The 25,628-nt window shown below is 60.8% G+C and overlaps 4 protein-coding genes across 5 annotated transcripts in view; 2 read left to right on the top strand and 2 right to left on the bottom strand.

Moving 5' to 3' along the window:
- The window catches only part of SBF1 (SET binding factor 1), a gene marked incomplete at both ends in the record, with an annotated part of 60,430 nt that extends 51,910 nt beyond the window's left edge, over positions 1-8,520 (bottom strand). The window contains one exon of the mRNA XM_079533893.1: positions 8,466-8,520. Within this exon, the coding sequence (XP_079390019.1) occupies positions 8,466-8,520 (55 nt within the window). The remainder of the gene's footprint in view (positions 1-8,465) is intronic.
- Positions 8,521-11,394: 2,874 nt separating this feature from the next.
- ADM2 (adrenomedullin 2) lies at positions 11,395-13,794 on the top strand (the record flags this gene model as incomplete). Its single annotated transcript, XM_079535913.1, has 2 exons — positions 11,395-11,489; positions 13,419-13,794. The coding sequence occupies 2 exons, from the start codon at positions 11,395-11,397 to the stop codon at positions 13,792-13,794; spliced, it is 471 nt and encodes a 156-aa protein (XP_079392039.1).
- Positions 13,795-15,145: 1,351 nt separating this feature from the next.
- On the top strand, positions 15,146-18,206 carry MIOX (myo-inositol oxygenase; the record flags this gene model as incomplete). The annotated part of the gene is made up of 10 exons (XM_079533594.1): positions 15,146-15,163; positions 15,542-15,601; positions 16,691-16,771; positions 16,860-17,022; positions 17,111-17,178; positions 17,270-17,379; positions 17,482-17,549; positions 17,706-17,755; positions 17,881-17,993; positions 18,098-18,206. The coding sequence occupies 10 exons, from the start codon at positions 15,146-15,148 to the stop codon at positions 18,204-18,206; spliced, it is 840 nt and encodes a 279-aa protein (XP_079389720.1).
- Positions 18,207-18,886: 680 nt separating this feature from the next.
- On the bottom strand, positions 18,887-24,768 carry LMF2 (lipase maturation factor 2; the record flags this gene model as incomplete). 2 transcript variants are annotated; one of them, XM_079545597.1, is made up of 14 exons in its annotated part: positions 18,887-19,222; positions 19,308-19,416; positions 19,520-19,631; positions 19,715-19,883; positions 20,222-20,404; positions 20,647-20,743; positions 21,033-21,138; positions 21,231-21,368; positions 21,605-21,743; positions 21,828-22,006; positions 22,140-22,336; positions 22,487-22,515; positions 23,794-24,047; positions 24,672-24,768. In XM_079545597.1, the coding sequence occupies 14 exons, from the start codon at positions 24,766-24,768 to the stop codon at positions 18,887-18,889; spliced, it is 2,145 nt and encodes a 714-aa protein (XP_079401723.1). The 2 variants fall into 2 exon arrangements, with proteins under 2 accessions (XP_079401723.1, XP_079401724.1); XM_079545598.1 differs by having other exon boundaries at positions 21,231-21,365.
- Between the last annotated feature and the right edge of the window lie 860 nt (positions 24,769-25,628).

Genomic DNA, 25,628 nt, shown 5'->3' with positions numbered 1-25,628 from the left:
TTTGTCGTCAGGCTGTTGGCTACTAAGACCCTCCAGCTCCTTCTCTGCAGAGCTCCTTTCCAGCAGCCCAGCTCTCAGTCTCTTTTTGTGGCCCTCCTCTGGATGCAGAGTGGAGACAGAAGAAGAAGAAAGGAGGGGGATGAGGTCAGGAACCAATGTCAACTCCATAGGTGCACTGCAGAAGCGACAGACGCACACCTTCCTGCTGCCCCAGCACAGCAAGATCCTTCCTGTTCAGGGGAAAGGACACACAGACACCCCTGAAGGGCCTTTGAGAAAACATGGCTGCAAAAAAAGAAAAAAAACCTGGGCAAAAACCTATCTGAAAAGGCCACGAGTGCCAAGAAGCAGAGGCTGTGACCTTGGCTTGCTGAATCCTGAAAAGCTTTTGCATGGATTCTGTGTGATCTGCCTAACCTTCATCTTTGTGTTTGTGAGCAAGGTGGTGGCTGTGTGCTCTGAAGCAGTGTCACAGCACTCAGCTGCCAAAATACAGTTCTCTGGGGTTTATTCCATCTGTTCTCCTGCCGGCCTGGCACAGGTTTGGGGCTGGAGGCTGCGGGGAGACAGGAGATACACAGGAGAGCAGCTCTGTACGTAGGCAGAGAGCAGTGGGACACAGGGGGAATGGCTTTAAAGTGGAAGAGGGGAAAACAGGGTCAGATATGGGGAAATCCTTCGCCCAGAGGTGATGCAGCCCTGGTGCTGCTGCCCAGAGCTGTGGGTGCCCCATCTCAGAGGTGCCCAAGGCCACGGATGGAGCCCTGGACAGCCTGAGCTGCGGGGCTCCCAGTCTGTGGGGCTAAAGGGACCCTTCCAACCCAACCATTCTATGGTTCCATGACCTCTAAGGAACCCTTCCATCCCAAGGAATTCCCTGACACTGGACTCTGCCACATGCAGTCACAGCTCGAGCCCTTCCCTGGAACAGCTCGTTCTGATGAGGCACCAAACTAAAGCACAACACAAACCTCAAGTACGCACGTCGCTGTTTCAAAAACCATCCAACGTATTCATGCTGACATCCTCAGTGAGAGAAATTTCCCAGAGGTTTAACATTTTGGGAAGGCAGTTCTATGAAGTAAGTGGCCAACAAAACCCGAAGGCAAGAGAAACGCATCAGCTTCCTTCTTCTGTGTGCAAGTCACAGCCTCAGTCACCAGCATTTGGAGAACAAACAGGAGGATGTAAGAGATGACTGTGAAGTTAAAACCAAGAGGACGCAGATAACCATGCAGAACAAGCAAAGAAACCTTCCAACAGCTGAAAAACTGTCTAACAGCAAGGAGAATAAAAAGCACAAACACAGAGCAGAGGAGCTGAGAGGAACCCGGTGAGCCTGAAGCCACAGGGGAAGAACAAGAGCAGTGATTCCCCAAAGCAGAAATCCCCATGGGGCGCTGCCAAAGTTAAAAGAACACTGAGCTGTGGGGGCTGGAAGGGACCTGTGCAGCTCCCCCATGCAAACCCCCCCACCAGTGCAAACCCCCCAGCAGTTCCCTGCAGCAGCTGCACACAGAGCATCCTGGCAGGTTTGGATCACTGCACAGAAGGAGACTCCCCCACCCCTCTCCGGGCAGCTGTGCCAGGGCTCTGCCACCATGAAGTCAAGAAGTTCAAAGTCAAGATGCTCCAGGCCCTGTCTTTGTATCCATGCAGCTGCACGAAGGCTGTGGGATCACTTGGAGCCTTTTAGGGGAAAAAAATCAAGGCTGCTGCATGCACAGAGCCGGGGGCAGACTCTGTTATCGCGCCCGTGCCGCTCGCTAATCCGTGCTTCAAGCGCATCACCAGCCGCACCGCAGCTCCGGAGGAACGTGGCCAAGTTGTGCTCATCCCATTTGAGATCTCAGACAGATGTAATTAACTACCAGGAGCTGTCACACAGAGGCCAGAGCTAACCTGCAATGTGCACAAAGCACCCACACAGCCCCCACGTCACTGGGGTGTCCGTGCAGACGCTCCCCGCTGCCGTCGGGCGCTGCTCTATGCAGCAAAGCAGTCCCTGTCTCCTTGACCCACACCTGGGTCACCACGGGGCCCTGTCTCACGGCCAATGTCCACGTAAAACAGTATTTCCCTTTCCAAGAGGCTCACTCCGTTTGGTTGGAAGCAAAGTGGAGCAGCCCATCCTCAGTGCAGCACGCTGCTGCCTGACCTCCTTCCTAAACAGCTCTGCTAAGTTCACGCTGCGCTCGCCCAGCAGCTTATCTCTCCTTCCTAATCACCTGGCTCTGTGCAGGAACCCTGCGAGGCAGCCTGACAAAGTCCAGCATCACCAAACACAGCATTTCCACCCGCAATCCACCCCATGCATGTCTCACGATGCACAGCTCCATGTGCTTCTAAATCAAGCTGATGACACAGCCCCTCGCTGATACCCCTTCTGCTGCAACTCCAGGAGGAGTTGAAGAGAACGATTGTGCTCCTGCTCAGCTCCAAACAGAGATGCTGTGTCCGTGGGTGAGTGTCAGCCTGCTGCCCGCAGCTGTGCCCGCTCTTCCCATCCCTCTGTGGTGATGGATGGAGCCGTGGGTGATGACAGAGCTGTGGGGAACGACGGAGCCACGGCGCTGCGTGGGCAGGATGGGGAACGGCCAAGCTTGGGGAGGAAACACTCATGCACTTGGTGAGATGCTGCCTTTCTAGGGCTCCTGCTCGCCCTGGGGAGGTTCACAGACCCATGGAAGCCCAGAATAGTTGAGAAGGACCTTAAAGGGCTGAGTTGGAAGGGTCCTTAAAATCACAGAATCCATACAGTGGTTGGGTTGGAAAGGACCCCTCCGCCCCACCACCTCTACAGGCTGGGTGCCCCCAGCTCAGGCTGCCTGGGGCCCCATCCATGGCCTCCAGGGATGGAGCATCCACAGCTGTGGGCTGCAGTGCCAGGGCTGCACCGCCTCTGGGTTTCCCCCACATCTGATCTCAATCTCCCCTCTTTTGGTTTAAAGCCATTCCTCCGCGTCCCATCGCTCTCTGCCTGTGTACAGAGCCCCCCCTCCTCCTGTGCATCAGTCCCTTCAGGGCCTCAAGGCTGCAGCGAGATCTCCCTGCAGCCAGCCCTTCTGCAATCTGCACACCTCCCTCAGCCCTTCCCCACACACAGCTGCAGCCTCCGACCATCCCTGCGTCCTCCTCAGGTCCTGCTCCAACAGCCCCATACCCAACCCCAGCAGCTGAGCACCCACTGAGCCAAGCAGCACCAATGGGCACAGCTGCACCCACAGGGGACACCACTGTCCTGCACTGGCACATGGTGCACACACTGGCAGGATGTGTTCACACTTCAGAGTCTGCTAACGTGTCCCAACCCCAAGGAATGTGCTGCCCAGCCTGGTTCTAGCGTGTACCCAAAGCCCTGACCGGGTCCTGCACGCAGTTTACTTCACATGGTTTCAACTAACAGACACTCATCTCCATTCTTCAAACATCAGACGTTTGGCTGCACGTATCTAAACGAGAATCAAACCAAGCAGCATTAGGTCAGGACCTTAAGAATGCCAGAAATCTTCTCCCACCCTTTAAAGATTAAATATTAAGAACAATTTCTTCTCTAAAAGAGCAGCCAGGCACTGGCAGAGGCTGCCCAGGGCATTGGGGGGCTCTCCATCCATGGAGGAGGACCACGGAGATGTGGCACTTGGGGACACAGCAGGCACAGTGGGGGTGGGCTGAGGTTGGACTCCATGATCCTTATGAATCCCTCCCAATTTGGAATAACCTCACCATCTCAGAGGTCTTTCTTGGATACCCCGTGCTGGGTGCCAAGCTCCGAGCTGCCCATGTTGGGGCAGGGCATCCTCTGCACACCAAGAGTGCTTATCTGGGCCATCAGCAGGAAGGTGACGCAGCGATGAGGGGCGGGCAGCCCAGCTTGTTTTCTGCTCCACTTCCTACAGCTACCCACGGCACAGATGCACCTAACAAACCGAGACGCTCCATTTTCCTCCCCCAAAAAGTCCCTGCTGCATCCTGAAAAAAAAGGGATAAAAGCAATGTGCTTCTCTGACCCAATCTCAGACACGAGGCACCAGCAGCTGACAAACTCAAGGGCTGTCTCCTGCAAGCTGACACGTGGCTGCTTCCGAGCCACGCCACAAACAAAAGGGGATTGGGATTGGTGCAAGGAGAGGGTCTTTGCTCTTTGGGGTCAGCAGTCCTCACATGCAATGCAGACCTCAGCCAGCCCTCTGCATGCAGAGCTGGTAGGATGCCCACGCTGCAGGCCTGAGGGACACGTTCCTATAAGGGGAGAATGAGGTCAGATGTGCTCCATACCCCTCACAATTGCACCCCTTCCTATTATGACCACCAGGGCACGTCCCAGATGCAGGCTGAGCCTCTTTTGTTTGTGTTTGTTTGCTTCCAGCATGGATGAAACTGCAGCTGCTTCTCCCAGCCAGCATCACAGGGCTGCAAACTGGGAAACAAAGCTCGCCGGGAACCAAATCTGCAGATTCCTCCTCAACTGTGAAAAACGCAAACTAAAAGTGAGAGAAATTTAAAAAAAAAAAAATAATAAAAAAAACATTTCCAAAATTCTCACTGGCAGCAAACAAAATATTACTAACAGTGAAGGAATTTGGTCGCAGCATATGTTTCAAATTGGTGCTTCCTCCTCACGTTCACCCACTCTGCCGAAACCGTGACACACGTGGAAGGCAGCAGACAGCACCAGCCCGGCCCTGGTGGGCACACAACCATGGAATAGTGCTGGTTCTGCAGTCCTGGCACCTTGCACCACCCAACAGCCTCATCCTCCCGATCCTCACCCTTCAAGTATCCACCAACACCTCTCAGATCCCTCTCAGCCTTCCCTCCTGCACACCTCTCAGCCCGCTCCACGCAGAGGTGCTGCAGTCAGACGGGCAGCACTGCACGCACACAGAGCCACCCTCTCCCCAAACGTGGATGTGGCAAATGCAGCCACATGCTGTTGGCAACCACTGGGGATGGTTCAATGGATGGGGCTTCCACGCGCGTGGAGCAGCCGCTGTGTCTGAGTCAAATGATGACTCACTTGGCTGGGCCGCACGGCAGCACACACTGAGATCCCGCTGCCAGCAGCTGGCCTGCAATAGCAGCAGACCCACAGCCACCCCCGGGGCAGCAGCAGCCGCCCCACAGCCACCCCAGGGCAGCAGCAGCCGCCCCACAGCCACCCCCGGGGCAGCAGCAGCCGCCCCACAGCCACCCCCGGGGCAGCAGCAGCAGACCCACAGCCACTCCTGGGCAGCAGCAGCCGCCCCACAGCCACCCCGGGGCAAATCCTTTACCAACTTCACCCAGTGTGGGGCCAGGCCTCACTCTATGCTCCATACAGAAACCCAACGATGGCCAATGCTGGACACGCTCACAACCTGCACTGCTCCTCCCCAGACCCATACAGAGCATTGGGAACATAGGAGCCCCCCAGCCACAGCAGGCAGACAGCAGCCATCGGTCTGCACAGAGAGAACCACAAGCACCAAGAGAACTCAACCCAAGTGCTGTCAGAATACCATGAGCCATCACGGCTCTATGGGATGAATATCCATAGGGAGCTGGGTACCAGCTCCACGCAGAGCCCCACAGACCCCATGGGGCACCACGCCGGGCTCCCACACACCCCATTTCCTTTCCTGCCCCTCCATGGCCTAGCAGCAGCTTTGCATGCTTTCAGTTTCTGCGATGGCACAGAGCTGCTGGCTTCCTGGCATCCCCCAGCACACGGAGGTGGCAATGGGCAGAGCCCATTCCCAGCCCTGCCTGGGGGGGCTCGAGGGCAGCTCCCTCCCAGGAGCTCTGTGTTGTGTGGGGTGGGGAGGAGCAGCCCTGAGACCGACCCAACCTGTACAGCAATTAGTCACAGGCGGAGGGGAGCATCGCGCCCTTCCTCCCAGCCCTTATCTAAAAGCTGCCTTCAGGGAGGGGGGGGTGCAGGAAATCCAGCGGGAAGGAAACGCTGTCAGATTGACCCCCGATGTCAGATAGCTGCTCACTGGGACACGGCTGTGCGTTCTGCAGCAGATGGATGCTCGGAGAGGCTCTGCAGCAGCAGCTCCTCGGCTTCGCCACGTTCAGCTGTCTGTCAGTCTGTCAGTCTGTCTGCCCCCAGCACGCAACCAAACACCCCACAGACCCTGTGCACTTCCAGCCCCGCTGCGCTAGTGGCTCTGCAGCACTAATTAAGACCTGACCAAAGCCTGATTGCTCTGTGCTAATTGCACATCACCTGCACCTCTGGTTTGCAGTCTCTTAACCCGGCCAGCTCCCACCAGCTTTTACAGCACCAAAACCCACTCAAGATCTCCAGGGTCAGGGCCGCACGCTATGCCAAGATCCAAACTGACATAACACAAGTGCAGTTCTGTGCCCTACAGGTGAGATTTCCAACTTCCAACACAAACCTTGAAGCCAGAAGAACAGAGCTCATTCATGGTGAGGTCTCCCTCTGTAACGTCCCACCAAAGTTAATGCCTTCACCACTGAGCACCTTCTGCAGACACGTCCTGAATGGTGCCGTGAAGATTCGTGACATTTCTCTTTCACTTCTGGGTGTGCAGAATGTGGGGCAAGGACAGGATAGGGGAGGATACTTCAGGACTGCCCCACAGGGCCACCGATAGCCACTGCTGTCTGCATGAACTGTGACCCGAGGGCAGGACCAACACAGTGCAGGACAGAATCATCCAGGTTGGAAAAAAACCTCTAACACTATCAAATTCAACCACATCCCACCGTGTCCCTAAGTGCCACATCTCCAGGAATGGGGACTCCCCCACTTCCAGCACGTGACCTCCTTTTCCCAGAGGAAATGTTTCCTAACATCCAACGTGCTCAGAGACAGCACGTAAAAGAACCACAAACTGAGCAGCTGTGCCCCAGTCGACAGAGTTCAGCGTGGATCCCACCTGCAGCATGGGAACAACCTGAGAGCACCAGGGCCATGCTCCTTCGATCCTCACCAGGGCTGCAGCACTGAGAGAACTGAGGAGACAACAACAAAATTCACTGCAACATCATTCAGAGAACACTGTGGATCCTGGACAGGCCCTGCTCTGCAGCCCAAGGCCTTTCCTGATGCTCTGCTCTGGGTCCAGCAGTGCTGAGAGGCAGCACCACACAGTGCACCCAGAGCTCCTGCTACTTACACAGTTTGTTGGGACTGCAGGACTGAAACTAGCAGCTGGATCCCACAGCATGACAGCACTGAGCACCAGAAACGCCAGCATTCATGTAACAGAACCTCAGAACTGGAGGGGCTGGAAGGGAACTCTATACAGCTCCCCCACTGCAATCCCCCACGCAGCAGCACACAGAGCATCCCGGCAGGTCTGGATCTCTGCACAGAAGGAGACTCCCCTACCTGTCTGGGCAGCTGTGCCAGAGCTCTGCCACTCTCACAGCACAGAGCTCTTCCTCACACTCACACACAACTCCCTGGGCTCCAGTCTGTGTCCGTTGCCCCTTGCCCTTGTGCTGGGCATCAACAAACACAGCGCAGCCCCTTCCTCCTGACCACAAACCCTTCAGATATCCACCAGCTCTGCTCAGACCTCCCTCAGCCTTCACTCCTTCACATGTACAGCCTGCAGGGCTCTCAGCCTGCCCCCAGCAGGAGCTGCTCCAGGTCCTCTCCATCTCTGCACCATCAGCTGGGCTCTCTCCAGCAGTTACTAGCCTGCTTGGAACTGAGGAGCCCGCACCGGGCACAGTGCTGCAGCTGTGCCCTCCCCAGTGCAGAGCAGAGAGCAGGAGCACCTCCCTGCCCTGCTGTCTGCACTCTATGCAATGCATCCCAGGGTTCCAATGGCCTTTTGGGCCACCAGGTCACACTGCTGGCTCACGGTCAACCACTGGTTAACTGTTGGTTAACTGCTGGTCAACCAATGGTCAACTGCTGTCCTTCAGGACCCCACCGGTCCTCCTCCGCAGAGCTCCTTCCCAGCAGCTCAGCCCCCAACCCGCACCAATGCATGCTGCCATTCCTCCCCAGGCTCAGCACTCTTCACTTGCCCTGGTGCTCTCAGTCTGCCCCCATCAGGAGCTGCTCCAAGCCCCCACCATCTCTGCACCTTCAGCTAGGCTCTCTCCAGCCTGCTTGGAACTGAGGAGCCCCGCACTGGGAGCAGTGCTGCAGCTGTGCCCTCCCAGTGCAGTCACGGCGATCTGCCCCCCACGGGTGAGGGCAGACCGGGGTCAGGGCCGGGGTCAGGCAAGGATCGGGGTCAGGGCAGGCCGGGCTCAGGAGCCTCCAGGCCGCAGCTCCGCTCCCCCCCGGCAGCCCATAGGCTGCGGCCCCCCTGGGCTTCCACAGCCCCTCCCCGCAGCCCCGTGCCCAAACCCTTCACCCGGAGCCTCTCCCGCCCCTCGCTGAGGAAGGCCCCGCTTCCATCACTCTCCCCGCCGCCCCTCAGCTCCAACCCTTCGGCCCTCCCCGCCACGTCTGTGGGGCGCGGCCTGCGCCCCTCCGCCCCGCTCACCGCGCTTTTCCGCGTCGTAGCCCACCAGCACGAAGTAGTCGGCGAGGCGGGCCATGGCGGCGGGCCGGACCGGGCCGGGCCGCGCGGGGAGGGCCGCGCTCACCGCCCGTCCGCCGCCGCCGCCGCTCTGCCCGCCCGCCCGCGCGCCGCCCCCGCCGCCGCCATCTTGGCCCCGCGCGCTGCCCGGCCCGGCCCGCCCGCACTGCGCCTGCGCAGAAGCCGCGGAGATGGGCGTGGCTACAGCACCGCCATTGGGAAAAATGGAGCGGGCGGGGCTTAAGGGAGATGGGCGGGGCTTTCCGTCGGGAGCGGGAGAGGTTTGTTGGAGGGAAAATGGGCGTGGTTTTGGCAATGTGGGCGTGGTTTAAGTAGTGGGCGTGGCTTCGGGGAAAGGGGGCGTGGCTTTGGAAGCGGAGGGCGCTCCTCGGGTGCGGTCCCAGCGGGCGGTCCCGGATGGAGGGAGGGGATCGTGGGGTGTCGGAGCTGTGATCCTCGTGGATCCTTTCCGGCTTGGGATAATCCATCATCCCAACATCCCGTGATTCCGTGTTGCCACGATGATTCTATCGTCCCACAATCCCTTGATGAAGCGCTGGAGATACGGTTATGGTATACGTAGGGGTGTGGGGATGAGCTTTGCACTGAGAGCACCCCTGGGTTGTGTTCCAGGGCCCTGTGATGGTGCCACAACTTCAGGGATGTCCCAGGCAGGGTACCGCATACCACATCCCCACAGGTGTCCCTATGTCCCCACGTTCCCATGTCACTGCATCCCTGTGGCCCTATGTGTGTGTGATGCCCCTACATCCCTGTGTCCTCACGTCCCCATGTCCCCACGTCCCTACATCCCTGAATCCTTCTGTCCTCGTATCCCTGCACTCTTGTGTCCCAATATCTCCATGTCCCCATGTTCCTGTGTCACTGTATCCCTGTGCCCCTATGTCTCTGTGATGTCCCTACATCCCTGTGTCCCCACGTTCCTGTGTCCCTGTGTCCCCATGTCACTGCATCCCTCTGTCTCTGTGATTTCCCTCCATCCCTGTGACCCACTGGGGTGCTGGGGATACCAAAGGTGCTGGGGACACTGAGGACACTGGGGTCATTAGGAGGATACCAGAGACAACTGGAGACGCTGGGGAACACAGTGAGAACACTGAGGATGCTGGGAACACTGGTGGCACTGGGAATACTGGGGATGTCAGGGGCATGGGGCGCTGAGGATGCTGGGGACACATTTTCCCCTTATACCTCAATTTTTCCCCTTAACTCTCCTGGTGGTGACTGACACTGCTCCAGTGTTTTTGTGCTTTCTCACCCGATGCATGGATTCCTCCAGCAGTGCCAGGCTGAGTGCTGCCCAATCCTGTGTCCACTGCTACATGCCTGCCATAACATCATGCTGCCCCGTCTCCAATCCCTACCCAATCCCATCCCATCCCCACCTCTATCTCCATCTCCATCCCATCCCCATCCCCATCTCCATCCCATCTCCATCCCCATCTCCATCCCCATCCCATCCCCATCTCCATCCCCATCCCCATCCCCATCCCCATCCCCATCTCCATCCCCATCTCCATCCCCATCTCCATCCCCATCTCCATCCCCATCTCCATCCCCATCTCCATCTCCATCTCCATCTCCATCTCCATCTCCATCCCATCCCCATCTCCATCCCATCCATCTCACCCCAATCCCCATCTTACCCCATTCCATCCCCTCTCCCTCCCTGTTGCATCCCATCCCCACCCTCTTCCTATCCTCATCCCAGTTATCATCCACATTCTATCTCATCCCCACCCCCTCCCCATCTCATTCCCATCAGCATCCTCAACCCCAACCCCACCCCCATCTTATTCCATCCTCACCCCCTCCCCATCCCCATCTCCATCCCCATCCTATCTCATCCTCATCCCCCCACTCACCCCGAATGGAAAAGGGGGAAAAGGATGAGTAGGGCTGCCCCCCCCACCCCGCTCCCTTTGCAATTAAACAGACGTTAATTAGCCGAAAATGGCCAAAGACCTGCTGTCCCATCCAGGCTTACGCAGTCACCTCTACCTCCCGGTACTCTGGGACTGAGATGGGGGGCACACGGGGTGCCATGGGGAGCCCCTCACCAGGAGCCTGGCACAGGGACCCCCATCCCATCCCCACCATGACGTGGCTCGGATAGGCACGCTTTGGCACTGCTTGGCACAGCACGGCTGGGCGCAGCGCCCCGAGCTTGACACGACTTTACACGGCACGGCTCAGCTTGGCACGGCTCAGTTTGGCACAGCTCGGCACGGCACGGTTCGCTGGGGCTCAGATGAACACGGCACAGCTCAGCACAGATCCCCAGGACGTGGCATCGCTATGCTCCACCCTGGGCAGGGGGCACAGGTCCGGGTGAGGAGCGGACCCGACCCCGTTCCCGGCCGAGCCGTGCCGAGCCGAGCCGAGCCGAGCCAAATCCCGAGCAGCGGAGCCGCGCCGAGCCGAGCCAAATCCCGAGGAGCGGAGCCGAGCCGAGCCGAGCCGAGCCGAGCCGAGCCGAGCCAAATCCCGAGGAGCGGAGCCGAGCTGAGCCGAGCCGAGCCGAGCCGTGCCGCCCCGTTCCCCGTGGCTCCTCCCGCTGCTCCTCCCGCCCGGCGATATTTAACCTGGGCCGGGTGGGGAGCAGCAACGCGCAGAGAGAGCGGCTCCCAGCGGAGCCGACACCGGGACCGGGCAGCCCCGCAGGCAGGTACGGGTGGCACCGGGCACGGCACGAGGCGGGGTGGGCACCGGGGGAACAGCGCTGCTATCGGCGCAGACTTCGGCGCTGGGACCCCCGGAGCCGCTTCGTGGTACACTGCGCTGAGCCGAGCCGTGCCCATCTGCGCCCATCCGAGCCTTGCCCGGCCCTGAGCGGCTCTCCTCTCCCCGCAGCAGCCGCCCCGGCCACGCCATGAGAGCAGCGCTGGGTTGCATCACCCTCGCTCTGTGCGCTCTACAGCTGCCCCACGGCCGAGCCCTGCCCCACGGCCGCTCTCCCAAGCACAGGTGAGGCGATCCAGCATCGCCCCGCATCCCGCAGAGCGGGGGGCAGCTCCGGGGGTCCGTGGAAGGGAGACGGGGGGGACTCCTATGGATCCTTTTGTGGTGGTCCCGAAGTGCTGTGAGAGTCCCGGAGTGGGGCAGGGAATGGGGGAGATAGGGGAATAGAAGATAGGGATGGGATGGGGAATGGGAATAGGGGTGGGGGTATGGGGATAGGGTGGAATGGGGACAGGGATGGGATGGAGATCTAGGGAGTGGGAGGTAGGGGATGGGATGGAGGATTGGGACAGGGATGGGGAAATGGGGAATGGGAAATAGGGGGGAATGGGAGATGGGGAGAAGGAGGTATGTGATAGAGAAAGGGGGTAGAGATAGGGGATGGGACCGGGGAATGGGGATTGGGTGGAATGGGGAATGGTGATAGGGATGGGGACATGGGGGATGGGGAATAGGAGATATCTGATGGGGAAGGGGGACAGGGATGGAGATACGGGGAACGGGAGGGGGGATGGAATGGGACCAGGGAATGGGAATGGGACCAGGGATGGGGTGGAATGGGGGATGGGGAATTAGGATAGGGATGAGTGTCAGATATGGGGAATGGGGATGGGGGATGGGACCAGGGAATAAGGCAGAGTGGGGATAGGGATGGGGATATGGGGTCTGAGAGAGAGGGAATGGGGTACAGGGGCTGGGAAAGGGGGATGGGGTGGAATGGGTGGTGGGTGATGTGGAATTGGGATAGGGGTGACAATCAGATATGGAGAATGGGAATAGGGATGAGGATTTGGAAAATAGGGGGGAATGGGAGATGGGGAATAGGAAATATGTTGGGGGATGGGGACAGAGATGGGCTAGAATGGGGATAGGGATGGAAATATGGGGAATGGGACCAGAGAGTGGGGTTGGAGTTGAATGGGAGATAGAAGATGGAACCAGGGAATGGGGTGGAAAGGGGATAAGGCTGAGGATATGGGGAATGGGAGACAGGGGATGGGGAACAGGGCTGAGGAATGGGAATGGGGTGGAACTGGAGATGGGGAATTGGGACAGGGATGAGAATCAGATATGGGGAACAGGGGGTGAGGAATGGGACCGGGGGATGAGATGGAGGGGTGGGGAGGGAGGGGGGAAGGATAGGAATATGGGAAATGGAACTGGAGGATGGGGAACAGGGCTGGGATGGAATGGGGATGTGGGGGATGGGAGACAGGGGATGGGGAATGGGGACCTGAGCCTGAGTGGGAAGGGCTGAGGGGCGCTGAGGGCTGCACACACACACAGGGGCACCATGGGTGTGTATGGGGCACCTCCTGTCCGTGTGCGTTGTGTGAGGGTGTGGGGCGTGAGGATGGCGTGGGACACGCGTGTGTCAGGCGGTGTGCACATGCCTGGACACGCGTGTAGCTGTGTGTGGGGGGGTTGATGGCGTGCGTGCGTGGCTGCACGCGCTGCAGCACGTGGGTGTGCGGTGTGGGTCAGGGGTTACGGTGCTTTCATGGGTGGGAGAAGGGGGAACACGACTGTATGTGTGGGGTCACCCCATGCCCATAGATGTGTCCGTGTCCATATCTGCTGGGGGGTGCTGTCTCTGGTGTGGATGGGGGGCAGGTGACATGTTCTAGGGATGGCTCTCTGCCCAGTGCCCCCTGTGCACAAACACCCCCCCTTCTCTCTGCAGATTCCCAGGGGCAGTGAACCAGTGCGGGATCAGGGCAGAGGATGGACAAGTGCTTGGGGGAGGGAGGGGGAAGAAGGGCGAGAGCTGAGCCAGGGACGCAGTCACGGTCATGGGCAGAGAGCAGCTAGGGGTGTGTGTGTGTGTAGGGGGGGGGCTCTGGGGCACATGCATGGGGGGTGTGGGATGCAATGCTCTGCACCCACCCCGTCCCACTGACCCCATCCCACTGACCCCATGCCATTCTCTTGCAGGGAACCCCCAGATCGGAGACTCCCCCCAGCCATTCTGCGCTTACCCCACCGGCACCCACCGTCGCCCCATGGGGAGCCTCCCCCAGGGCTACAATCCAACCTCAGACTCAGACAGCTCATCATCCCTCGCCCCCAACCGGCCCTATGGCACGGCCCCAAGCCGTCCCCAAGGCACAGACACCGACACCCCCTGGGGCAGCGGGGCCGGCGTCACATCGGGGTTCGGCTGCACCGCGCTCAGCCGCTGCGGGTGGGCTGCGTGCTGGGCACGTGTCAGGTGCAGAACCTCAGCCACCGCCTATGGCAGCTGATGGGCCGCCCAGGCCGCCAGGACTCATCCCCCATGAACCCCAACAGCCCCCACAGCTATGGGTAAAGGGTTTTTTTTTTTTCCCCCCCCTGCTTCTCCCCCTTCCCAGGACTGTGTGGGTCGGGTAGGAGCTGACACTAAAGCACTTCCAGCAGCTGTGGGCTCCTGTGCGCCTTTCTGTGGGATCCCTGCAGGGGATGGGGCAGCAGGGGGGTGGTGAAACCTCACAGGGTTGTACCCGTGGAGGGGATGGGATGGACGGAGTGCAACCAGGGGGGATATCGACGGTGGGTCCAAGCGAGTAGCACTTCCATGGAGGTACCATCATGACTGCCCCATGGCTGCAGCTCCATGTGCCCCGTTCCTGTGCCAACTCTGGGGTGCACAACTGCACGGACACCCCTAGGACTCTCCTGGGAGACCCGACCCCTCCTGCCCCCATTGGGTCCCCGCCCCAGCGAGGTGCCCTGGGCTCAAACGCTGCGATTTTGGCACAGATGCGCGCGGCCGCGTCCCCCAAGCCGTGCGCGCTGACCCGGGGGATCGCGATCCTGCGGTGCCGCCTGGCGGCCGCGCTGCTCTGTCTGTCCGTCCGTCCGTCCGTCCAGCCATTCTTGTGTCCGCGTGGCTTCCCGTCCATCTGTCCGTCCTCCTGGCTGGCTGGCTGTCCGTCCGCACATCCACTTCTCCATCCGTGCGTCCGTCCATCCGTCCATCCATCTGCCCGTCTGTCCTTCCTTCCTACTGTCTGTTTGTCCTCCTGGCTGCCCATCCCCCTCCCCAAGTCCATCTGTGCCCCCAGCCCCTCTCCCCCATCGGGGTGCAGTGTCTCACCCCCCCAGTTCTCCCCCTGTTGGCTGCACCGTTTCCCACTCCAAGGATGTGGAGGGGGTGCGAGATGCGAAGGATCCCCACATCCCCCTTCTCCCTCCCCCAGCCCCAACCAACACCCCCACCTCCCCTCCCACAGGCTGGGAAAAGCCACCGGGCCCTTGGGCGGAGGGAGAAGGCAGCAGCAGAACCAGGGACCCCCCTAACCCCAATCTGCAGCTCGGTGCTTGTCCCACTTGTCCCCACCACCCTGTGCCCCTTTGCCCCGAGCAAGGAGCAGTGCGGTCAGACTTCAGCTCCCCCCACCACCTCCCAAAGCTCTAGGGGTCCTACCTACAGATGAAGTTCCTCAGCAACGGGTGGATTGGGGGGGGCTCCTCGCTTCCAGGCTGCATTTGTGGGGCAGGCCAGGTTGTGGGGAGCAGCTCAGGACTCCCCAATGCGGTGACCGCAGCACCTCAGGGTGCCTTGGCCATGGGTTCAAACATTAACTGGGGGCGGTTAACTGGTGACTGATTGCCCCTGCGCCTGGGGATAAAGGTGGGGGGTCCTGGCAGCTGCATGTGTGCCCCCATCCTGGACAGCAATGAAGGTCCTGCAGGCGGTGAGTAGCTCATGGAGGGCAGGACAGCAGCCACCCTCCCCCTAAGGAAGCCCACCCCATAACTTGGAGTGGTAAAGAGCAGCCATGGGGGAGGCAGGAGAGTCCCTGTAATGTCCTCTGTGGAGGGGGTGGGGGGTCTCAGGGTTTCAGTGCCATCACCTCAAAGTGGGGCCCAGGCCCATGGATCTGACTCCCAAAGCAATGGATCTGACCATGCAACACCGTGCAGTGTTGCTCAATGTTGTGCAGTTGGAGGTGGGGGGTTTTTCTTTTGGGGTCACAACATTTCTGAACCCTCACTCTGCTCTGGGGAGGTGGAGGAATGGGGGCAATGGTTGGGTTAAGGGTTGGCCCTGCTCACCTGGAGCCTTCCACCAGGACCCCAACCCTAATGAGCCACAGGCCAGCAAGGACAAGGCTGAGCTGCGCAACTACACGGTGAGGGGCGGCTGTGGGGCTGGGGAGAGGCCATAGGGCTGAGGGGGCTGTGGGGAGGGGGGGGATCTGTGAGGTTAGAGGGAATCCATAGGGCTGGGGGAAGTCCACAGGGCTGAGGGGTCCATGGGGCTGGAGGGAATCCATGGGGCTGGAGGGAATCCATAGGGCTGAGGGATCCATGGGGCTAGAAGGGGGTCCATAGGGCTAGAATGTCTGCGGGGCAGGAGGGATCCATGGGGCTGAGAGGTCTGTGGGACCAGAGGGAATCCATAAGGCTGGAAGGAGGTTCACAGGGCTAAGGGGTCCATGGGGCTAGGGAGGGGTCTGTGGGGCTAGAGAGAATCCATAGGACTGAAGGGTTCATAAGGCTGGAGGGAGTCCATAGGGCTGGAGGGAATCTACAGGGTTGTGGGGTTGAAGGGTTTGTGGGGCTGGAGGGAATCCATAGGGCTGAGGGGTTCATGAGGCTGGAGGGAGTCCATAGGGCTGGAGGGAATCCATAGGGCTGAGGGGTTCATGAGGCTGGAGGGAGGTCTGTGGGGGTAGGAAGAGCCCATAGGGCTGAGGGGTCTGAGGGACTGGAGGGAATCCATAGGACTGAGGGATCCATAGGGCTAGAATGTCTCCGGAGCAGGAGGGATCCATGGGGCTGAGAGGTCTGTGGGGTCAGAGGGAGTCCATAAGGCTGGAAGGTGGTTCACAGGGCTAAGGGGTCCATGGGGCTAGGGAGGGGCCTGTGGGGCTAGAGAGAATCCATAGGACTGAAGGGTTCATAAGGCTGGAGGGAGTCCATAGGGCTGGAGGGAATCTACAGGGTTGTGGGGTTGAAGGGTTTGTGGGGCTGGAGGGTTTGTGGGTCTGGAGGAAATCCATAGGGCTGAGGGAGGAAGGTCTGTGAGGGTAGGGCCCATAGGACCGAGAGGTGTGGGGGGCTGGAGGGAATCCATAGGGCTGAGGAATTCATAGGGCTGGAGGAAGTCCATAGGGCTGAGGGGTGGCCTATGGAGTTGGGTGGGGGTCCACAGGGCTGGAGAGGGTCCTGTGGATCTACGGGGGACTGAACCCCCCAGCCCTGACCCATTGCTGCAGGAGGGGAAGCTGCTGGACCGCGTCTACAACACGTACCTGCAGATGCACACCCACCAGACAGTCGACTTTGTGCGCAGGAAGGTTCGTGTCCCATGGGAGGTACTGGGGGGGGGGGGGGGAGATGGTGGGGGTCCCTCTGGGCCGGTGCTCACCATCCCCACCTCTGCAGAGTGCTGAGTACGGGGGCTGCTCGCTGCGCAGGATGAGTGCCATGCAGGCCCTGGAGCTGCTGGACCAACTGGTGGATGAATCCGACCCGGATGTGGATTTCCCCAACTCCCTCCATGCCTATCAGACCGCAGAGGGCATCCGGCGTGCCCACCCTGACAAAGGTGGGGTGGTAAAGGGGGGGGTCTGGCTGCCTGAGCCCCCTCCTCAGGCTGCGGATGGGGGGGCTGATGACCCCCTGCTTACCCCCAGATTGGTTCCACCTCGTGGGGCTGCTGCACGACCTGGGCAAAGTCCTGGTGCTGTTCGGGGAGCCCCAGGTGAGGTGGGGGTGAGGAGGGTCGGGGACTGCAGGACCCCCTCCTTGGGGACCCCTTAGGGGACACCGGGGATGTTTGTCACCCCCTGCAGTGGGCGGTGGTGGGGGATACCTTCCCAGTGGGCTGCAAGGTGCAGAAGTCGGTGGTCTTCCACGATTCCACCTTCCACAACAACCCTGACACCAGGGACCCCCGGTACAAGTGAGTGCAGCTCCTCTGTAGACGGGGAACCCGGAGGGGAAGGGTACCATGGTGTGACTCTGACCCCCCCCCCCTTCTCTGCCCCTCAACTCTGCCCCCCAGCACCGAGTGTGGGATGTACCAGCCCCACTGCGGCCTGGAGAATGTGCTCATGTCCTGGGGACACGATGGTGAGCGTGGGGGACACACAGAGACCCAGAACCCTTTGTAAAAGGGGGGGGGGGGGGGGGAGGGCTAACCTCCATAGCCCCCTCCCCCCCCACCATGCACAGAGCATTGGGGTCGGGGGAGCAGCCCAGCCCCCCAAACATCCACTTTCTCCACAGAGTACATGTACAGAGTGATGAAGTTCAACAACTTTGCCCTGCCCAAGGAGGTAGGGGAAGGTTGGGGTCATGTGGGGGGGCCAGTCACCCCAAAGGGCTGAATGCTCCCCAATTCCTCCCCCCCCCCCCCCCAATACCACAACCCTGTCCCCCTTCTTCTCCCCCCTCCTTCCAGGCCTTCTACATGATCCGCTTCCATTCCTTCTACCCCTGGCATGCACACGGGGACTACAAGCACCTGTGCAACGAGGAGGACCTGCGCATGCTGCCCTGGGTCAAGGAGCTCAAGTGTGTGGTGATGCTCATGGTGGGGAGGGGGGAGAAGGTGCTCCTCACCCCCCTCCCACCACCTCTGACCCCCCTCTCCCCCCCTCCCCAATGTGCTCCCCCAGCAAGTTCGATCTGTACACCAAGCAGGAGGAGCTGCCCGACGTGAAGGAGCTGCAGGGGTACTACCAGGCCCTGATTGATAAGTACTGCCCTGGGGAGCTCTGCTGGTGAGCTGGACCTCCAGCCACAGCCCCTTCCCCCTCCAGCCACAGCCCCCCCCCAGCAATTAGCACTCCCCCCGCTGTGTTCACCTCTGTGCAGTCAATAAACCCACCTGCCATGCAGACAACGCCTCGGTTGTGTTCAGGTTGTGGGGGGGTGTGATGGGGAATCCCACCCCCTCAGCCCCACAGAGGGAGGGCTGCCCCCCATCCCATCCCATCCCATCCCATCCCATCCCATCCCATCCCATCCCATCCCCCAAGCCTAAAGGAGAGATCTCGGGTTGGAATGTCAAAGGCTTTATTTAGAAAATTATAGGAAACCTCTGTGCCACCCACTGAGCTGAGGAGGGGGAAAAACGCGATGTGGGGCACAGAACAACCCCCCAACACCCCCCCCCCCCTCCCCCCAAACCCCAGCACAAGGCAGCTGAGACTTAGCACAGCCCCCACCCCACAGCCTAGCCAACTGGGGGGGGGCACAGGGGCAGCCCCAGCTGGGGGATGGGGGCAAGGAAGCAGCCACACACTGCACTGACCCAGCTGTGCATGAAGGCACCGCAGGAAAGCGGCACGCCAGCCCCAGCGAGGACCCCCCCCCCCCACAGGGATGGAGCTGGGGGGGGGGGGGAGCAGGAGGTGGGGATCCAGAGGGGGAAGCGTGCGTGGAATACGGGGCACCCAGCACCTCTACTTCCTCCTCTTGGTGCCACGGGGGCCTTCACCATCAGCCGTCCCCCGGGTTCGGCCCTCACCCTTCTCCTCCGCCTCCCTGCCCTCCTTCCTGCGCAGCTGCCCGTTCTTCTCCCCCTGATCCCCCCGCTGCTGTTTGGATGCTTTGTGGCGGGTGGGGGGTGCGCCCCCCCGGGGCCGGCGGGCCATGGCACGCAGCAGGCAGGCAGTGGCAGCCACCAGGTAGAGGGACCACAGCACGACGTGGGGGGAGAAGGGACGGCTGAGCCGGCGCACGGAGCTCAAGAGCCAGGGCAGGAACGCATCCACGGGGCGCCTCAGGGGCAGCTTGTCCTGAAGTGGGGGGGACAAGGAGTTGGGGGGTGAGCTGCGAGTTGGATCTCATGGGGCTTGGTGCGGTGTGGGGAGCGGATCCTACCTTCAGCCCGTGCTGGGCAAGCAGACCATCCAGCGTTGGGTCTCCCAGTGAGACAGTGGGGAAGAATTCCTGGACGTGCTGCCGCCGCCACCACCGTGCAGCTCCCACCCTGCAGGACAAGGCATCAGGGATGAGGATAGGAACCCCACACCCCAACCCGGAGCTGCTGGAACCATCCTCAGAGCTCCCTCTGCCTTCCCCTCCCTGCTCACCCGCTCTCGGCGCTGTGGGTGAACCAGTACTTGTAGAGCTGGGCGCGGAGGTAGACGGGCGGCTGAGCGCTGAAGGGGTATTTATCCTCATCGACCTGCACCAGGCGGATCACTGCAGGGGAAATGGAGTGGGTACAATGTCAAGGAGGGGCTGCCCCCATCCCACGGGGCCGCCCGCAGCCCCGTCCTGCTCACCGTCCTCCTTGCCCTGCAGCAGGCGGTGGACGAAGCTGGCAAACCAGGGGCTGCTGCTGTGGTGCGCCAGGGCTGCAAACCACATCTGCCAGTCGAGGCGAGGCTGGTGGGGAGCCACCACGGCGGGAGCTGCACTGACATTCCCAGGTTTGTACATGAACTCGATCTCCTGCAGGCAGGGCAGAGAGAGTTGGAGAGCAGATACGGAGCTCTGAGCTTAGACACCCCGCTAGCCTGCTGTTCTGGAGGGCACAGCTCCCTTCCCCTCACCCCCAGGACGACAGAACAAAGCCCCACACCACGCAGGGACATCCGGGTGTCTCAGCAAGATGGAAACCACAGGGCAGAGATGATGCTTGGAGCGACCTCCAGCCACCTCCCATCCCTCTGTTCCCCCCCACCCCTCCGTTCCCCCCCACCCCTCCGTTCCACCCCTCCCTCCGTTCCCCCCCACCCCTCCGTTCCCCCCCACCCCTCCGTTCCCCCAGCAATGAGGTGGGCACTCACCGTCCAGCTCTGCTTGTCATAGCTGCCCTCCAGCACCACCTCAGGCCGCCCCCCGACGCCCGTCATCCTGCGGAAGAGCCCGTAGGAATTCACCACCTGGAAGCGCTCGACTGCACTGAACATTTGGTGGATGCCAGGCCACAGCTTGCCATTGGATTCGTAGTCAATGTAAGTGAAGGGCACCTGGGGAGTGGCAGAGAAGGTAGCCACGTCACCCTCCCACCCCCCAAAGGAGAAGAAACAGAGGCTGAGGGGGCTGGGCTGAGCCTCCCACCCTCAAAGAAATGCATATGATGTGGGAGAGCTGGCGTGCTCCATCCCCAGAGCACTGCTGCCCAACAGCAAACTCCCCCAGCCCCAGTCAAGGGGACAAAGATCACAGCGTTGTGCCCCACAGCCTGGCCACACACCCCCCATGTGCTCACCAAGCTGATGGCAAACATCCCCATGGTAGCTGTGGCGAAGATGGCCCACTGCAGTGTGGCCCACAGCTTCCAGAAGAAGCCACGGACGCAGGCACACCTGCAAGGGGATGAAAGTGCAGTGAGAAATCAGAGCTGTGTGGCCCCACAGGCTGCATCTGCCTGGGGTCACGCTGTGGGGATGGAGATCCAGGTTAGCCCTTGCCTTTCCGGTTTGTGGAGAGGATGGGGGCTGGGAGCAGCTCCAGCCACGCTGGTTGTGCCCTGCTCGAGCACAGCAAAAAAAACCCAAACCCCCCTCTGTGCCACCCTCACCCCATGCCCACAGTGTGAGCCAGATCCTGCACTACCTGCTCACCAAAGCCCGGCACAGCCCTCACCCCACTCACCGGTACAGAGCAGAGAGGATTTCCCAGGAGAGTGAGAGGAAGCCCAGCCCCACCAGGGGCAGCGTCACCGCTCGTAGCCACTGCGTGAACTCGTGGTAGGTGAAGGCTGCAATGGGGGACAGCAGTCAGGGCCAGCTGCAGTGCCCACGGGGGCAGCAGGGCCGTGGGGACGGCCACCCCAGTGCAGCCGTGACGTACCCACTTTGGATTCCAGCAGCTTCTTCTCCCAGTCGATCTCCAGGCTGAAGTAGTGGACGCTCCAGTAGAGCAGCGAGGCGTAGGTGACCAGTTCCAGCATGGTGGAGAGGAAGGAGAGGAAAGTAGGGGGCCAGGCTGCTGGAGGAGGGGTGCAGCTCAGCATTGGTGAGCACAGGGCTTGGCAAGACCAACCCGTGGCACGCAGTTGGACCCAGGACTGAGTGCTCACGTGCAGGAAAGGCAGAGCTCAGAGCCCACGGCACCAGAGCAACATCTTCCAGGGTCAGACAGTGATGGTGGCCTATCCCCTCCCCGTCCCAAACACTGCAGAGGGGACTGCAGCCCCCAAACAGTGCACGAGCCCAGGGACTCACAGCTGCCATGCTTCCTCTTGCCACGCCCCATCCAGCGCCCCACGTGCTCCTCATCCAGCAGGGAGAAGGCCAGGACAATGGTGAGAGCGTTGAAGAAGTTGTAGTTGCCCGTGAGGATGATAAGGATCTGCAGCAGGACCTGGGCACGAGCACAGATGGAGTTGGGGGCATCCACAGAGCCTGAGGGGCACCCCGCTGAAGGCCACACAGCATCCCCACATACCTGGCAGTAGAAGGCGAAGAGCCGCAGGCGACGGATGGGCATGAAGAAGAGCAGAGGGACGGCGATCTCAATGACATAGGTGGCCACCACGCTGAACTTCTGGAACCACACGGGCAGCTGGTGGGCATACCAGGCAGCTGGCGTGGGGATGCACTGCGTCTCGTAGTGATAGGTGAGAGCTGGGAGGACAGCAGAGGGTCGGGGAGTTGGGGGGGAAGGGGGTTGTTCACAAGGGAGAGCTGCAAAGAGCCCCACGGCTGCTTCAGGGCACGGCCCGAGGCTGGAAGCTGCACCAAGGTGCTGCATGCTCACCTGTGAGCCCCCACCAGGTGGGGCAGCGGCTGGTCAGCTTTACCACGCCAGAGGCAAACATGAGGCGGAAGAGCAGCCAGCGCACCAACCAGAAGGTGACGCTGTCATGTGGACGCCAGGCTGTGGAACGCCACTTGAGCAGGCGCAGAGGGGCCACGAGCACGGCCAGGAAGCCTGCTTCCAGCAGGAGGCTGTCCCTGGGGGAATGTCACAACCCTTGCTGTCACTCTGGGAGCACAGGCTGGGTCTCCGAGGTGACAACAGGGAGACGGAGCCCCTAAGGGAGTAGGTGGCAGGGGCACAGAGTCCCCAAGCAGGGCAGAGGGGGTGCAGGACGGCTGACTTACCACTGGAAGTAGAGGAAGACCTGTCCTACCTGCAGGGAGAGCCAGCAGTCAGTGGGAGGGAGGCCCCGTGCTGCAGGGGGTTTCCCTTCCTGTCTCCCAGCCCACAGAGAGCCTCCCCCTGAGTGCTTTGCCAGTGCTGTGCCAAACCCAAGAATGGCTGTGAGTCAAAGCCAGCCGGTGAGGCAGCGCTGCCCAGGGCACGGGATGGAGGAGGAAGGAAGGAGGAGGAGGATGCTCCGAGGCCAGATGTGCTGGCAAGACTGCGCTGCCAGGAACCGCAGCCCAGGAGTGGCTCCAGAGCTCCAGGCTCAGCCACGTGGCCGGCGAGCAGCGGCACAACAGCCCTGGCTCAACAGCCCTGCTTGCAAGCAGCAAGGAGGGGAGGAGGAAGATGGATTTCTCTCCAGCATCACCTTAAAAGGGAAGGACGAGGGCCTGGCACGCAGGGGCTGGGAGGAGGCAGCTCCGGACAGCAGGGAGTCCCAGCCCCGTGCAGCCCCCTGTGCCACTTCCCCTCCTGCTCAGCACAATGCAGACAGCTGCACAGCAGGAGCAGTTCCCACACTGGCAGCTTCCTCTCCAATTCCCCGGTTTCAAAGGGAATCACGCAACAGGTTACGTTGGAATGGATCTTAAAGGCTATCTGGTTCCAACTGGCTGCTGTAGGCTGGGTGCCCCCCATCTCAGGCTGTCCAGGGCCCCATCCGTAGCCTGGACAACCCCAGGGATGGGGCACCCACAGCTCTGGGCAGCAGCGCCATGGCTGCATCGCCTCTGGGTGGAGGATTTCCTCCAGCATCTGACCTCAGCCTCTTTTCTTTCAGTTGAAAGCCATTCCCTCTTGCTCTGTCTCTCTCAGCTCACGTACACAGCCACTCTCCTCCTGTGCATCAGTCCCTCTAGGCACTAAGGCTGCAGTGAGGTCTCCTCACAGCCATCTTTTTCCAGGCTGCACACCCCCTCTCCTCAGCCTTTTCCTACACACAGCTGCTGCAACCCCCAACCATCCCCATGCCCTCTTCAGGCCCCACTCCCACAGCCCCACACCTCTGTGCTGGGGGCCCTGGCCTGAATGCAGTACGTCAGACTGGCAGAGCAGAGCAGGATAATCCCCACCCCGTTTCACTGCCTCCCAACCCCCCTTCTGTTGATGCTGCCCACAACACAGCCGTGACTGAGGGCGCACACAATGAAAGAGGAAACCCTTTGTGCTGCAACTGCTCTGACTCATGCCAGCTCCTTCAACCAAAACCACAAGCAGTGGGCACAGAGCTCAGTCCCTGTGCCTCCCTCACGTGCACCCATACCTGGTAGAGTGAGAGGTAGAACACCCGCAGCACAGCAAACAGCAGGCAGTCACGCAGCGGGGCGCAGAGCAAGGCACCCATCGAGGCGACGGCACCCAGCAGGCACAGCAGCTCCATGCCCTGCTCCGTGTCCAGCCCCAGGTGTGGGCCGAGCCACAGCAGCGTGGGGACATCACGCAGCTGTTCCCACAGCCCCTTCCCGCTCAGACGCAGCACCCGGCGAGCTGGCAGGATCCCATCACGTCCATACAGCCCTAAGGGATGGAAGGAAGGTGCGGTTCAGGGAGCAGCTCCCCATGGAATGAAGCTGAAGGGCCCAGGACCCTTCCACAGCTCTAAGACTCCATCTCTGCTCCCTGCTGTCTATATAAGCCCTTCAGGGAACCTCAGCTTGTTGATCAGCTACTCCCAATCCCTCATGACGCCGATCCCAAGCCCACAGCCCCCTGGGGACCTCAGCTCTCCCTCTGCCACCAGCCTTCAGCACATCCCCGAGGGGGACACCATGCCTACCAAGAACAGTCTCCCCTTCAGACCTCAAGAAGGGACCCCTTCGGGACCCCCCTCCTAAGAAGGGACCCCCCTGAGACTCCCCTTCCTCAGAAGGGACCTCTGAGAGCTGAGACCCAAGACCCTCAAGAAAGGGGAACGCCAGGTCCCTCAACCCCCAGTCCCTCAGCCCCCCAAGCAGGGATCCCCTCCATATCTCTTAAGCAGCCTCCCCATCCCCTCCCACCTCCCCCCCCTCAGCCCCCTGAGGAATCCCGGCTGCTGCCCCCCACAAGGAACCCTTAGAGCCCGCTCCCCGCCCCGGTCCGCATAACGGGGAAGGAGAATCCCTCGGCTCACGCCCCGGAGGCAGCTGCCGGGCCGCTTACCGGGGATCTGAAGGTAGAGCGAAACGAAGGCGGCGAGATAGGCCGCAGCCAACCCTGCCAGGAACAGCTCCCGCGGCCGCCGCGGCGGCTCCCCCATGGCGGGCCCGGCGGCACCGACACGTCCCCGCGCTCGCGCCTCCCGTGACGTCAGCACGCACGCACGCACGCACGGGCCACGTCGCGTCGCGTCACGTGTGACGTCACGTGACGTCGCGTTTGGGCGGGAAACACAAAATGGCGGCGCGGAGAGGACCGGCTAGCGGGCGGGGCTGAAGGAGCGCTGCGCTTTATTCCGCCCCAACCGGCGCGTTCCTGTGGGTGAGTGTTTGCGTGGCCTTCGCGGGAGTGTGAGGCTGCAGTCATAGCGAACCCCGATCCCAGGGCCTGAGCCGCTTTGTGGTTCTGTGGAGCTCCCTCCCAACCCAAATCCTTCTGTGGCTCTCGGTGCCCGCGTAGGGTTACTTTGGTTTTGGTGGGGTGTGTTGACTCAAAGCCTTTATTCTCCTGAAGCTGAAGGCTTCTGCTGCTTTTTGAACGCTTTTTTACCTTTAGGAACGTGGAGGTGTTAAACTTGGGGGTAGAATCACAGAATGGTTTGGGTTGGAAGGGACCTCAAGGATCGTGAAGCTCCAACCGCCCTGCCTCATACAGGGCCACCAACCTCCACATTTAATACCAAGCCAGGCTGCCAGGGCCCCATCCAGCCTGGCCTCCAACACCTCCAGGGATGGACGGGGCGTCCATGGCCTCTCTGGGCAGCTGTTCCAGCACCTCACCACTCCCATAGCAAAGAACTTCCCCCTGACATCCAACCTCCATCTTCTTTCCCTCAACTCCAAACCATTTCCCCTTGGTCCTGCTGTTATCTCCCCTTTCCAAGAGTTGACTCCCAAGTCCTCTTTATAGGCTCCCTTCAGGTCCTGCAGGCTGCACTGAGGTCACCCCACAGCCTTCTCT

The sequence above is a fragment of the Tetrao urogallus genome, assembly GCF_951394365.1.
Source record: "Tetrao urogallus genome assembly, chromosome: 1".
In the NCBI taxonomy this organism is placed as follows: Eukaryota; Metazoa; Chordata; class Aves; order Galliformes; family Phasianidae; genus Tetrao; species Tetrao urogallus.
The sequence above is the reverse complement of the archived record's forward strand: the minus strand, read 5'-3'. Positions and strand labels throughout refer to the sequence as shown.